The sequence below is a fragment of the Dermacentor silvarum genome, unplaced genomic scaffold, assembly GCF_013339745.2.
Source record: "Dermacentor silvarum isolate Dsil-2018 unplaced genomic scaffold, BIME_Dsil_1.4 Seq1019, whole genome shotgun sequence".
Classification (NCBI taxonomy): domain Eukaryota; kingdom Metazoa; phylum Arthropoda; class Arachnida; order Ixodida; family Ixodidae; genus Dermacentor; species Dermacentor silvarum.
This window is the reverse complement of record NW_023605456.1, coordinates 141,047-156,603: the sequence shown is the minus strand read 5'-3', so window position 1 is coordinate 156,603 and position 15,557 is coordinate 141,047. Positions and strand designations below refer to the sequence as shown.

The window sequence follows — 15,557 nt, the reverse complement described above, 5'->3', positions numbered from 1 at the left end:
AAAAAGCCCTTCATCTAAATAACTTAATAGTAAAAAGGGTTGCGTCAGCATTCGAAGGAACACTCGCATTCTCATGCAGTCGCCCTTCTTCAAAGTGGTTGCATTTAGCGTAAGCGTAAACATTTTTACACCCTTAGAGTAAGGGTGTGAGCCGACAAAGCAAAATCATATGACAAAGTAAAAGCACCCTTCAACACCCAAAAACAGCCTCTAAGGGTGCTTTTGCTATCTTTTACCCCCTTAAAGTTGATGTTGGTTTCCCCTAATTGGCTAACATCCTTACCTTAACAACATCCTTAAGGGTTTTGCTTTGTAGCGTGGTGGGGAGCTGCTCAGAATACCGCGAAGAGCACTTGCCCATGATGTGGTGAACTAATGGTTATGATACCAGTGTCCCTCTGCTTCGAGGGTAGAAACTTTAACAGATGCCCTCACAAATGCACCTGATCACCAGATCCACTCCTTGCCGCCTGGTCGGACAGCCCTCTTTGGAGGAGGAAACAACTTTATTTTGCTAATTTGGCTTAGTGAGTGGTGGCTACTAGGTGATGCCTCACAGCCACCTCCTCGGCTCTTTTGATGGCCTGAAGTTGAACCTCCAGGTTCGGGTTCATAAGTATCGCTTCCCACGCTTCAGGCGAGGTAGCGGCCAGGAGATCTGGTGGTGGTGGGGGGGTATCTTCTCTGCAGTCCCAGAGAATATGATTTAGGGAGGCTATGGAACCACATAATGCATATTGTTTTACTGCTTGCTATTGTTTATTGCATGTTATGCATATGTTATGCATATGTTATGCATATTGTTTTACTGTTGCTAAACCACATTGGCAATGCCTCTCTTGTAGCATGCTGGTCTGCTAGATGCATTAGCCGCAATTGTAGTAACTACCATGCTATAGTGCGAATGTGCTGTGTTCCCTATGTACTCCGGAGCACGACCATTAACGACCGAAGAAGAGGCGAGAAGGGCTGCAGGATAGTAATGCACCTTAGCAAACTTTCTTCGCCACTCTTTGGAAATGCCAGATGCGCGAGTGGTACGTATACACGTTTCGGCGCACTACGCGTCCCTATGTAGTTTAGAAGACTTGTTGTTGGGTGAGTTGGTACATGTTAGCGAACATCGTTTAACTGCGCGAACAAACACAGAGACAGCATTGAACAAGGACGTCTCTGTGGTCCGTTTGTTCGCGCAGTTAAACGATGTTCGCTAATGTGTCCCTATGCGTCATTATATATACCTGGATAGCGAGGGCGAGGTCGTTGCCGCACTGCCTTGCTGCAGAAAGTTCCTCTGAGTTGGCCCCTGCCAGGAGCAGCGAGCACTCGAACGCGTTGGCCAGCGGTTCCGTGTTGCGCACTTGGTAGCGGGACCACTGCTGCATGATCGGTGTACTGTCGGCAGCATCTGCCTTCTCCTTATCGTCGAAGTACGAAGACGAGAAGCGCTCCAGGCTTCGTGAGAACAGCTCCAGAACCTCCAATGTGTGGCATACAACAGGACATTAGAGAGATGAGAAAGATGGGAAGGTGGTAGGTCGCGTAAACGTCTATTGTCGTCAGGGCCTGCCTTCGGCTCCAACATTAATGAAAGACAAATACTTTTGCTCAGTGCGCATGTAAGGTAAAAGGGTAATTATCTGAGCAGATGATGAAGCGAATCGTAATTATGGAACAATATGTTAAAGTGCCGAAACTCAAATGCACAACGCAAACTGATTTGTCGAGCGAGACACCGGCAAGCAACGGAGAAGAATCTGCGGCCTGGACAAGCATGGCTTGTTTCTGCCATGTTGGTACAAACAACTTCGGCAAGTGCAGATCGACCTTAGCATTTAAATGATTAATATTTGGGTATCCGTGCTTTCGTGGTCATTTTGTATTCTGAAGTATTGTTGAGACAGAGACGAAGACTGACGGTGTTAAGACTCCGTGAACGACCTCTATCAGGTCACATGGCCTTTAGCTCTTGCTCCGCTTTCGTGTATAAGAAATAAATAAACTGCATTGAATTAAAAAAAAAAGGATTAGATGAGGGAATCTTTCATCCGCCAGGATACGACTGTCCAGTCTTTCTAGCGTATTCAACACCTCTCGAAGGCGACAATATTACTGAGGTGCCACTTCAAGGCCCAAGTTACCTTGTCGCACACTCGGATACATGCACCAACCGCACGATTAAATACCACGCGCGTGGTTTGGAGACTACTCACCCTTACGTTAGCTGTGTCAGTCACAGTCTTCAAAGCCAGAGTTAACAATGCATCGCTCAGCAGCGTGTTGAGCTTATTCGCCGAGCGGATCGCTTTCACGTCAGCGCGGTCATCCGGCGCGGTGGTCACTATGTCATCGTGAAGCTCCTGCGCGATCTGAGAGTAATTGGCGAATTAACGTTCACCTACTTATGGTGAAATTTTCTATGGACGTTAACAACCTTTGTGCTTTACTACTGTGTCAATGGACAAACGTTAAAACGTTCACAGTGTGTGTGTGTGTGTGTGTGTGTGTGTGTGTGTGTGTGTGTGTGTGTGTGTGTGTGTGTGTTGATGATAACAATCCGTTGAAGAATGATCACCAGCAAACAGTAAAACAATATGCATTTGACAATATCGCATTCGAACGCAGCAAACGATACACTCAGCACCGACATTTTCTTTTCTTTTTAAAGCTAGACAGGCTCAAAGTGATAGGTGTTGTCGACACCGGATTCTCGATCTCCTTGCACATATGATACCAGTGGACAGAAAACACCATGCCGTTGATTAAAGGCGATTGCTTTCTTTGTCGCATCCTCTCAGAAGTCACACCTGCTGCGTGAACTCGTGAGAAGACGTTCGACCACTATTGAATGCAAGTGTATATATTGAAGACGTCGCGTGACTTCCTGGCTCTTGCTCAAAGCGAATGGTAAGGGACGTGGCCGTTATAAATCGAGATAAAGATCCCTTCGCCCAATATGTCCCCTTGATGAATGTATTTCTTAATCTTCTCAATTGTTGTATATATATATATATATATATATATATATATATATATATATATATAGCACTTCTTTTTTTGCTTCGTCTCTTCGATGCATATTTTTCTCCTTGCATGGTAGTATGCACTCACAAGTATGTGGCACCGAGTTGCTCTGATATTTAATGACATTCATGTGTATTCAGCATTAGGTTAGTGAAACCATGCCTATGCGCAAAATTTGTACAGATTGCGTCAAAACAGGGATAGCAGACTATTCTTGCATAGAGCAACCATAACAACAGAGCATACCCCCTCCCTCGCTCCATCTACCCCACTCACATGCCACACACGCACACACACTGGACTTTGCAAGTGCTCTCGTGTCGATGATTAAATTATTTTTGTTCAGGACGGCTCGAAAGAATGTAAAGGGTGCCCCGCATTATAGAAGACGACGTGGAATATTGAGCATGCAAGGAATACATTATCAAAGATAGATTCGTCCAGTCGTCTGTGATAGCCGCTGCGAAGTTTTACAGCTGAATAAAAAAAAGTCGCTGTCCTCGCCAAAGAGAAATAGAGTAATAAACGGGAAAGCAGGGATTCCTGTCAGAACGGAATGTAAAACTAGATTCATCCAGTCGTCTGTGATAACTGGTGCGAAGATTTACAGCTGAGAATACAAAATTCAATGTCCTCGCCAAAGAGAAATAGAGCAATAAAAGGAAAAGCAGGGATTCCTGTCAGAACAGAATATCCAGCTTGCTACTTGCTATCCTATACGGGAGTAACAGCGTACTGATCGACTCACATATATGTGTACGCAAAATTCGCTTGCCACCGAAAATATATACGTAAATTCTAGAAGCATCAAAAGGCACAGACAACGCATACCTGCTGCATCTGAGCGATGACAATCAATCGCCTCTGGTTGGTCGTGTTGAACTCGGTGTACTCGAGTGGCGAAACACCCTTCCTTCGAATACGGGTGAATAGGTGTGCCAGGGTACCAACCTCTCGGTAGCAAGACGCAGTCCCGTAGACGAGATCCCTGCACGGCACGAATAAGATATGCTCGCGCATTGCTCCAATCTTCTATTGGGGCCACGTTTCGGGTTTCTTTTGCTCCAGGCAAAAGAAACCCGCGAACTAACCACGACTACGTCATAAAACCGTACCGAACTATAATAGTGATACATTTCGATACAAATACTTCCCGGGTGCGATATGAATGTGGAATGAATTGCCAAACGCTATTGTTATCCTAAAAAAAAAAAAAATGTCACCGACTTTGAAAATGCAGCTGAGGCGTATTTGCGGGAGTTTGTGAAGCGATAATGGATCAACGGGAGAGGACGCTCGCGCCGGCGTTGCACAGGATAGACAGAAGTTGTGCGCGGTGGCGTACAACGGGGCTCTACGTGCGGAAAAGGCTCTACAACGTTATACCATAGTGTACTAGATTACCCCTGATCTATTACAGTATAGTTATACTGCCCAGGTGGGCGCGGAACAGCGGGAACGACTGGACCACACGACAAGATTCAGAGCTCTGCGCCGCGAAGCGTAACCTCAGCAACCATCTTCGACTGCTGCGCTAACAATTACTTCGAGAAATACGTCGTTAATGACTCTTTCGGTACGGTGTGCGCGGTCGACTGTGGTTCTAGTCGGAATGTCACTATCGATAACCTGTAGATAAATAAATAAATTGACATCATTGATTGCTCCACGATAACCTTTGCTTTTATTTGCCCAAAAGCATATCACAAATTCATGCATGCGTCGATCATCACTCTCGCTAATACATCCGCTGCATTTCAGTGATCCATGAACCAGTCGGTGAGTTATTCGCTTGCTTAGATATAGTCATCTTCGATATAGTTTCTTCATCACTTTTTTTTTTATAGGGGCCGTACGCAACTGCATTTTAGACAGGAATGCTTAATTTATGAACAAGTGTGCGCTACTGAAAGCAAAACTGCTTTATAACCTTTCAGTGCAAAATCATTTCGGATGCATTCCGACATAAACGCATGTACTCCGGTTTTTAAAGCCGTATAGCGGCATACGCGTAGATTCCGCATCCAATCTATGTCGTATTCCGCCTGCAATATGGAAGCCGGTCGCAAGCAGCTGATCGGTTCTATACAAGCCACGTTTCGTGTATACTCTTGCCTATAGCGCTGCAAGATTGACTGAGGTTTTGGCTACGGAGGTGTACTTTCGATCTAAGAGTATTGTATTGCTGCAGTCAAGCAGGGATTTATACACCCCCACAGGATGATCCGGACACCCCCTCAAAAATTATTCCAGATCCCCCCTCCCTCCCTTCCTATAAACAGGCGCTTATTCTGAAAAAAAAAAAAAATTACGCTGATCCCATGCACTGTGGTAATCGCTTTGTCGCATGACGCTGGCCAATGTCGACGCGCTGATGAAAATTTCTGTCGGAGCTCCAAATATCCCCAATATTAGGACCACAACAGACGAAGAAGAGGAGGAATGTTTGCAGTTTGTGGACTGAGCCTACATGATGTGGGCAAAGAAACCACGTCGGGTATTGTAGATACGTGGGAGGTGACACGGTGCAACTGTATAGTTTGTATAGTCAGTATTATTATTATTATTATTATTATTATTATTATTATTATTATTATTATTATTATTATTATTATTATTATTATTATTATTATTATTATTATTATATTTCGTAAATGGGGCAGCCACGGTTGGCCTAGTAGTTTTTTTTTTATGTTTTATGTACCGGAGTGTAGCGGAGATGATTCGCATATATACTTTTTGTTTTTAGTTGTTATATTTTAATTGCGTTCTTTAAGGTATATGACTTATGACTGCTCCATGTCTATTGTGCTTAGCTTGTTTTTCTTTTCTTGTGCAAAATGATATTTTACTTAGTTTTGAAAACGTCTGCACATTGTTCTATTAAAACTTGTAGATTAGGAACTTGCTTCACTTTGTTCTGCATCGAAAAAAAGAGTAAACTTTGTGCAATCGAATGAACACTCTAAACGCTTTCCCTTATGTTCTCGCAATTTTCAAACGTGATGGCAGAATACCTTGGGCGTTTAAATAATATAATATTGAATTTATAATCCCGCACAACGAGGCGCACCTATAGGCCTTCTATACAGCGTTCGTTCGTGCTCGCCTGTCTGTGTCCGCCTGTCTCCACCTTTGTTGTAGTATTTCTTGCGCAACATCATCAGCTCGACATGCACCATCAATTTAAGGACGAACTCCCTTGTAACACGTGGTTTAATATGCTTGTTTAAAAGGTTAATTAGTGTACTTCTGCTAATTAGCAGCTTTTCCGCCAGCATTTGTTGAAAAAAGATTATCGTAGCTTGCACTATAGTGGCGCAAGGCTAAAGAAACAGCGGAGCTGATCGGCACCTAGCTGGTCCTGCAGGCTTACGGGTTATGCTTTTCCGGTATTTATTGATTATTGATCGATTATTGATTGCATATTGATTGACTATCGATTGGCTATCGCAAGGTATTATCCACGTATTATGTAGTGTTTCACTCACAGTACCAATTGTGGCTTTATGCTACGTTTCGAACTTCATATGCATTTGAAACTGAGGGTAGCGCAAGAACAAGACATGCACATTCACAAGGGAATGTGTCTTGTGCGTGACGTATAAGACAAGGGCAGTACGTAGGACTGCGTAGAACTGCGCCTGTCCTGCTTGCCTTCCCTTTTGAATGGGCCTTCTATCTTGCTTTCCAAGTATGTCTAACGCACTAGGCCACGAAAGCGTTTTACTTCATATTTATTATATACACAACGAATTTAGATCTCGCCGGTGGCTCCGAGTAGCCTGCGCCAGGTGGTTACAACATCTTTATTGCAAATCATGGTGGGGTCTCAGGGTGGCCCCTGTTGGGGGCGACTCCCTCGGCCCAAGTGACGATTTTTAGTTGTTCCCTGAGATCGGCGGCAGTCCTAAGTAAGGTCTCCCAGGTAAGTTTGGAGGGGGCTGGCAAGAGCGTATTTGGGGGAGGAAAACCCCTACATCCCCAAAGAATGTGGTCTTGTGTTGCCAATTCGTTCATGTTACAATTTTGACATATGGGGTTAAATTCCCCATTTGTGATAATCGCCAATCTGTGCGGACTCAGAAAAGAGTCTGTCTGAAGCTGGCGAAGGACGGTGGCCTGCGCTCTGGTAAGGTCCCGATGAGGCGCCGGGTATGTACGCCTCCTTTCTTTATAAAAGTTTGTTATTTCATTATATGTGGTCACCACCTCACTCAGAGAATCCGAGTCAGAGCGGCGCGCCTCCCGGCTTGTTAACCCTCGGGCGATACGGTGCGCCTCCTCGTTCCCAGGATTTCCCGAGTGGGCGGGGACCCATACTAGATTAATAAGTCTGTCCGCTTGATAAAAAGTGTGGTAATAATTGTTTATGATTTGCTGCGTAGTTTTGCTAACAGTGCCTTTAGTGTAATTTAAAATCGCGCTTTTGGAATCGCTAACGATTGTATGAACGAGGTCGTTCGTGATGGCTAGAGCGATAGCTGTCTCCTCCGCCTCAAGGGCGGAGAAGGCCTCCACCGTGGCCGCGTTTAATATGCGGCCGCTCCCGGTCACTACGCTCACAACGTATTTTCGGTTACCCTGCGCCGCCGCATCCACATAGGCAACAGAGTGGTCGTCTTTGTACTTATCCCACAACTGCTTTGCCCTGGCTGTACGACGGTTGTCGTGCCTTCCTCTGAGCATGTTTTTAGGAATAGGTTTAATGATTAGCTGCCGCCTTGTGATTTGTGGCAAGGGGGTTCGTCCCACAGAGGCGATTGTGGGATTCAGGCCCAGCTTGTCTAGTATGTACCTTCCGGCCTGTGTACCGGACAGGCGGAAAATCTGGGCCGTTTTGTGCGCCTCGATTAGTTCTTCTATAGTGTTGTGTATTCCTAATCTCAATAGTTTGTCCGAATTAGTATATTTGGGTAGCCCCAACGCTGTTTTGTATGCTAGACGGATTAAGGCGTTAATTTTGTCCTTATCCGCTCGCCTTAGGTGGCAGTAAGGGAGGGAATACACTATGCGACTGATCAGAAAGGCCTGAATCAGCCGACATAGGTCCTCCTCCCTCATGCCTGTGTGTCTTGTTGCGATTCTTTTTATCAATCCGCACATTTGTCGGATCGTCGATTGCAGCCCGGCTATAGCCTGTGCGTTGCGGGTGTTGTGTTGTATGAGCATTCCCAGCACCCGGATGGTCAGCACAGGCGGGACCGGGCCAGACTCCATTCGAACCGCTATTGTGGAGGCCTGCTGTTGGCTGTCTGTTTTGTCTGTTCTCTTTCTGATAATTAGTAGTTCGGATTTCTTGGCAGAGCATGTTAGCCCGTTTAGTTTAACGTAATTTTGGACCGTGTCTGCAGCCGTTTGCAGTGCATCTGTGATTTCGCCATCTGAGCCAGTGTTTGTCCAGATTGTTATGTCGTCTGCATATATTGAATGGCTAACGTGGGGTATTGCATCTAAGAGGGGTGGCAAGTTTCTCATGGTAACGTTAAAAAGGAAAGGTGAGAGAACTGCTCCTTGCGGGGTTCCTCGTGTTCCTAAGGTGAAGCGTTCGCTCTTAAGGTCGCCCAGATGAATTTCTGCAGTTCTTTCCCTGAGGAAGTTTGCGATATATGCGAAACTGCGTTTCCCCACGTTCATCTGGTTCAGGTTAGTTAGGATTGAACGATGCGTAACACCGTCAAAGGCCTTGCTTACGTCTAGCGCTAGTATGGTCCTTGTGGCTCTGATAGGGCCTGGCTGCAGGATGTCGTGCTGTAATTGCCACATGGTGTCCTGTGTGGAAAGATTGGGCCTAAATCCCACCATCGTGTGAGGGAATAGCCCCTCCGTCTCAGCGTATTCGTTTAGCCTCGTGAGTATAACATGCTCCATGATTTTTCCTAAGCAAGAGGTCAAGGAAATTGGTCTTAAGTTTCCTAACTCGAGCTTTTTGCCCGGTTTCGGTATAAAAATGACTTTTGCGTGCTTCCAGCTGGGAGGGATGGTGCCAGCTTTCCAATGAATGTTGAATAACTTCGTAATTTCTATGATTGAACGGTCATCTAGGTTTCTGAGCATCTTATTTGTGACCCCGTCTTTACCGCTGCAGCTGTGGTCTTTATGCTATTAAGAACAGCTCGGACTTCAGCCTCCTCAATGTCTTTATCGAGGGCTTCATTTTCTTGCCCTGTGTAGGTATTTGAGACTGGGAAGTCTTTGTCGACGTTGAAGTAGCGATCTTTCAACTCTTTAATGAGAGTGTCGTCATCTCCGGGAAGGAATGAATAATTCTTTGCATGTTTTTCCGCGATGCAGACTTGGTTTGATTAGGGTCGATTAAGTGCCTAAGCAGGAACCATGTGTTTTTATTGCCCAACTGTCCGTTCATTCGATCGCAAAGCTGATGCCAGTGTTCCTGACTAAGGAACTGGCAGTGCTGTTCAATTTCCCTTTCTAATTTTACGAGCTTTTTGCGAAGGATTTTGTTATGTTTTTGTGACGACCATCGCTTTTGTATGCTCTTCTGTGCTTCCCATAAGTGAATTAGTCTCGAGTCCGGAGTGGGGCCGTCATCTTCCATTTCCGTCTCTATGGTTGCATTACTGGCGTCTTGAAGTATGGTATCGACCCATTCTTCGAGCTCTTCGAGGTTAGAGATGGGTGCGGGAGTTCGTTTATCGCGAACTTGACGAAAAGCGTCCCACCTGGTATGCAGGATAGTAAGTTTACGTTTCCTGTAGCCCTTTAGAAAGGCCGTGATAGTTAGAATGTAGTGATCACTTCCCACGTTCATTTCAGTATTCTCCCATGTGGTTTTTGCAATGTTTTTGACGAAGGCTAGGTCGGGGGACGTGTTTCGACTCACACTATTGCCAATGCGTGTGGGGCGCTCCGGGTCGTTTAGAAGGGTGAAACCATAGCCTTGTGCTGTTTCCCAAATCTTGTTGCCTTTATTTTCCCCCTTTGGGTAGCCCCAGGCTGAGTGCCGGGCGTTAAAATCGCCCAGCACTACGAGTGGTGCTTTATGGGCGTGCTTATAGGCGTTGATCATCAATTTGGATGCGGATGGACTTTTGTCTTTTGGGGGACTATACAAATTTAGAACGAAAAGAGATTGATCTGCTCTTTTATTAGGTAGAATTTCAATGAATGTGTACGCTACCTCGTCACATTCCAAGTCTATTTGAATTGCTGTCAGATTTCTATGCACCATGAGCGCTGTGGTCGGAGAGCGGCCGCATCGAAGAACTTCCGTGTAGGTTGCATAGCCTGTTAATTTGGCTGCAATGCCAATTTCTTGGAGTGCCAAAACGTCGGGTTTTTCTTGCGAATCTTGAATTGTTAATTCTAGGGCTCGACGTTTTTGTTTGAACCCTCTGCAGTTCCATTGCCATAAAATTATAGGTGCTCCAGCCATCACGAACGCCTGTGAGGATCTAGCCGCGCCGCGCCGACGCTGTGCGATCTGATTGGTCCCCCTGCCGGGTGTCGAGCATCTGACTTTGACATCGAAGCTTCAGATGAGTCATTGTCTCCCGACAGATGCAAGGGATTTGCGGGCGGCTTACGTGCCATGTCAAGGCCTGTATGGGTAGCAAGTGCCTGCACTGTCGTGCTCAGGATAACAATGTTTTCCGTTTGTTGCTTAATTTGCTCGGTTAAATTGCTCATGTTATTTAGAATGTGCTCAAATGCGGTTTCTAGTTGAGCTACACGCGCATCCATCCCTTCCGATTTACCTTTCTTATCACCTGTTGATTCTGTTGGGCCAGCTGCTTTCCGCTTTTCGCCTTTAGTTACGTCAGTTTCCATATTTTCTGCCTCACTCGGAGCGCAAACCACTGGTCTGTTCGCACAGAGATTCTGCGAGGTACTAATTGGGGTTGGTTTGTTTTCGAGTTGTCGAATTTTATCATTAGCGGCAGCCAATTGTTGTTTTAGAAATTTTATCTGCTCTGCCAGCTCCCTCACCTGTTGGTCCTGTTGCTGTTGTGGCTTGCTTTGCTGGGGCCTTGTGGGGGTGCCCTCTTCTCGGGCAGCTTGGCTGATCTTGTAGCCGGAACGTTCTTCCCTTGTCTGCGTCGTTGTCCGTCCGTTTCGTGACTGCTGCTCGGGCGGTGTCTCCAATGAGGTGGTCACTTGCGGTGTTGTTTTGTCGCGGAGGTTAGGTTTACCGCTTCCCCAGGCTACGTGCTTGGCAGGTTCGTCTTGCTGGGAGGTGTTTCCTCCGGAGGTGGACTGGTCAATCTCTCTGCTGTGCAGAGGAGGGAATGACTCGGAGCGGTCTCGAAAGACGCCTTGGGTTCGCCCTCTTGAGTGGGAACGCCTGGTCTCTCCGGTGGTCTGGGTGTCGCTTTGTGACGTCGTTTTCTTGTTCTGTTTTGGTTGTATGAAGCGCCTTTTGCAGTTTCGACTACCCGTTGGGTGTGTCCCATGACAAACGACGCAGAGTGGGATGCACGTCGGTTTCTCTCCTTCCGGTGGAGGTGAGTGCTCTTCCCCGCACCTTCGGCATCTGGGGATTTCTGGTCGGGGTTGTGGACATACGTCGGAGCGATGTCCTAATTTCCGACAATTGAAGCAAGCTTCCGGCCTCTCCCTGAAGGGGTACACGTTTAGAGTGAAACACCGATAACGTATCAAGGACGGTAAGTCTCGGCCGGCGAAGGTGATCACAAAGTGTTTTGAATTACCGAGTCTTCTTGCATTCACAATAGGTAATTGCGGGTTCTTGTTTGCTATTTCATCGTGAATGGCTTGGTCCGTTTCGTTAGTATAGGCTCTGTAGACCAGTCCCCGTATGGAGTCGTCCGGAGCCGGTACGTACGCCGATACTGGTATGTCGATGTTATGCTCTTCACAGCGTAAAGATTCAAGAGTCCGGTAAGCGTCCGCCCGCGTTCTATCGGGTGTACTAATGGTGATGGTGTTTTTGATCGGGTGCACTCTCACCTGGTCGGCTTGCTCGGCTTGCGCCTGGTTGATTTTGGATGTCGCGTAGATCGCCTCCAAGAGTGCGATAAGTCCAATGTTGGTCAGATTCACGGCACACTTGGGTCGCAACACAATTTTATAGTCCTCCTCGGGCAGTCGAGGCATGGGCTTCCGTCGCGGTAGCTGCGGCGGACGCGACTTATTCTTGGAGGCAGCCGAAGCACCGGCGAGGCCTAGTTCCTCGGTCAGCTCGGTGGGGTCGGTTTTCTTGCGACCGAAGCGCTTTTGGAGGTCTAGCGGGTCGGCCGGACATTTCGGGTGCTGCCACGTACCATCACGTAGCTCCGCGGGGTCGATTTCTTCGCCTTCGACGGTGTAACTCATCACTGCTTGCTCGGAGACACTGGCTGCGTCGAGCGGGCGAGCAACGGCGTCTCCGTTGTCGCGCTAGGCCTGGGTTCGGCGTAGCTGTGAGGTGGCGTGGCGCCTACCGAAAACGGCGAAAATCGCCGAAGAATCTTGGTGCCGGTTCCTCCAAATGGTCCGTATGGGTGTCGGAACACACAAGGAAAGTCCTTAGTAAATTTGGTGAAGCTGCGTGAGCCGGTTGCGGAAAAAGATCGAAAAGGTGCGGACTGCATGTGAGATGCGTCCGCTCCCTACGAGAGCTCCGCCAGAAAAACCTCAGCCTGCGCCAGAGCGAGCGGCGCGCGGAGCCATCTTATAGTTCTGTCGGAACGGAGCTGTCTCCGGCTATACGAAAAAAAAAAAAATCAGATTTGTTCGGCATAATAATGCATGCTTGGTGCGTTCACTTTGACATGGTAAGTTTTCGTGATTTTGTGACGTCACGTGACAGACAGGCTAAGCGGGTGAGGCCCAAAAATTTTTCACGGAGGGCTAACGGAGGAAAGGGAGTAGAAACAGATTGGAACAGCTTCACATTTTATAGCGCCCCATGTGTCACCGTATGGTAACGTTTTGCGGGATGCCGAACGATGCTATAGATAGCCAGTTGACTGCAAAATGCTTCGCGTTTTCAGTGTGTGGGATCAGCATAACATACTCTTTTTTTTCTGGTTTCCACTCGGGTTTAGGCTTGCAAACAGGCACGAAGCCGCGTTCTATACCCAAGAGTCTCTAATGAACTTTATGGCTTACCTGACCTTTCTTTCCAGCGCGCTTTGCGTTCCTGTCGAAGTGACGGCCCGTTGGAACAGGTCGACTTCGGTCGCATCGATGACCTCCAGCAGGTCCTCGAGAAAAGCGTTCTCATCTCGTCCAAGCAGCCGATTGGCCTTGCTGAACGCCTCAACGATCTGCCTGCTGTCGGTGAGAAACGCGTAACTACCGGGACACGGGGGCGCAGCTTCCGCGCGTCTCGTGACGCCCACTCTGCCGAAAGCAACCGTTATGGCTGCTCGAATAATTTTGCGTAGCCGCATTAAGGTGTTTGAAGGAAGAAAAAAAAAGAAGTAAAACTCAGGATGGCTAGATAATCACTCAGTCACACGAAAGGCACCTTTGCTCCACGAAGTTCTGAATTCTCTGTACGCTCTGAACGTGCTTCATAGTGTTTTCTCTCTTCCTTTGACTCTCTCTGGCGATCCAAGGACTAATTGATATTCCTGTTCAATTTCGCTGCAGAGACAGCCATCCCGACGATGTCGTGAAGCATGCACGCTGTGAACCTCCCTCCCCGCCCGGGCGTCAGCGATATGCTCTTCTCGATGAATTCATTTATTAATTCTTGGCCGTGACCCAACTGCGACTTGCCATCTGGTTAGGAATAGTAGGGTGAGCATAATTGAGAGCCTGATCACCGAGTGAGAAACTAATCTCACCGCGGGAAAAACCGCGCACACAACGCGACCCAACTTATTGAGGTATCCGTGATCGGGAAGTGTACGATGTAAATTGCCACGTGTATACACACTCTTCATGCTAATGCCATGTGGTAGTCGTACAGTCCTCGCTGGAATTACGGCTGACAGTTCTCTCGTCGCTGATGCCGCTGGGCGATGTCCGGTGACCGATGTCGCTGATCGATGATCTTCGTAACGTTTCGGCCGTGCCACGGCCGAGACATTACGAAGTAAAAATCATCGATCAGCGACATCGGAGCCAGTGGTGGAACAAGTCGAAGTCGAGGAGCGCACGAGCAGTGGCGCGAGCCGCGGCTGGGCGCCCTTGGCGCGGCCGGCCAGGCCTGCCATGGCTTGGACTGCGGGACCGCGCCGTCCCCACAAGTACATATCACTCTCACCAGCGTCCCGATGAACACAACTCACAACTCACACTGGAAAGAAAGATGAGCTGTGCTGTATCTGTAAATTAGCCTTCTACGATACCAAAACGCCGCTCCTCGGAGAAGAGGCTTCGTATATAAGCCAGGAGAGACGCGAGAACGAAAGACGGGTGGGTGGGCGAGGCCACCTCGATGTTCCCGGACCTGCTCGGCGTGGCATCATGGATTATGACGGCGTAAACACTGGCACGCCGTTTTTTTTTTTTTTTTTTTACTGGTAAAGATGGACTACACCGTATTCTAAAGGGACCAAAGACTGAACTTAGCAAGTTACGAGAGCATTTACTGAATGACCCAAATACGCGAAAAATAAAGGTTCTTAAGGTACGTTCAGACTACGTACGTAATTTGCAGATATTTCGCAAGAAACGGAAGCGCAAACGCAAAAAGCGCAACTAAATTGTTCAGACTACAATCGCATGAAGCGTTAAGAGCGCAACAGTCGTTACGCACGTGAGCGTAATTGTTGGAAGGCCGCTACTTTTACGTTTCATGCAGATACGACAGTTACGCCGTGGCCAGTAGGCGCCGCAGTTTCAGTTTTAAATTTCCGGTGACGCGACTACCGGCATCCCCAGTTAGAGCAACGGCCCAACAGACGTGGCTGTGTGTGTGCGTATATAGTAGCTTGTGTGTGTATAGTTCGAGTAGTGTGCGCTGTTGTGTGCGTAGTCTGTTTACAGGCGCCATGTTGAAATCCACTGAGACGCAACTGACAATGTGAACGACCAGCATTGTTGACGATCTTAACGCTTGTAACGCGCAGTACTCTCTTTATGACAGATGCGCGCTTTGCTAACGTTACGACCGCAGTCTGAACATACCTTTAGAAATCCGTGACGCGACACTGACGTAATGGCACGCAGGTTTCGGCTGGAAATTAAAAAAAAAATAGCATTAATTTTTTTGTATTAGTAAGCAACCCATCACAGTGAAATGAACTAAAATAGAGTTTCGAAAGAATAATTTATCACTTTGAACTGATTGTTTCCTTTTAGTGTCCCTCTAATTTCGCCTCCATCGATAACAGTCGCTGTCGTACACGTCTGTTGATATTCCCTGTCAAGAGATCATCCCTGGTTGCAGAAGTCGTATAAAGAATTCTACATACCGAAGAAAGAAAGAAAGAAAGAAAGAAAGAAAGAAAGAAAGAAAGAAAGAAAGAAAGAAAGAAAGAAAGAAAGAAAAAAGAAACTCCGCTCATTCGTAAGAGCGCCGTTACGAGGCAAAACGTTATGTGATCGTTAGCATTTTTATCATCGAACGACTGCGTAAATAGCTTCCTGATTGCGTCAAGCTGAGCTGACAATGA

General features: G+C 47.2%; 1 protein-coding gene across 1 annotated transcript; it reads right to left on the bottom strand.

Moving 5' to 3' along the window:
• Nucleotides 1-1,241: 1,241 nt before the first annotated feature.
• LOC125941684 (uncharacterized) lies at nt 1,242-13,540 on the bottom strand (the record flags this gene model as incomplete). Its single annotated transcript, XM_049659455.1, has 4 exons — nt 13,099-13,540; nt 3,856-4,012; nt 2,214-2,369; nt 1,242-1,478 (listed from the first exon to the last, which is right to left on the bottom strand). Coding segments are annotated over exons 1-4 (834 nt in total), but the record flags the coding sequence as incomplete, so codon positions are not given.
• Nucleotides 13,541-15,557: the final 2,017 nt, after the last annotated feature.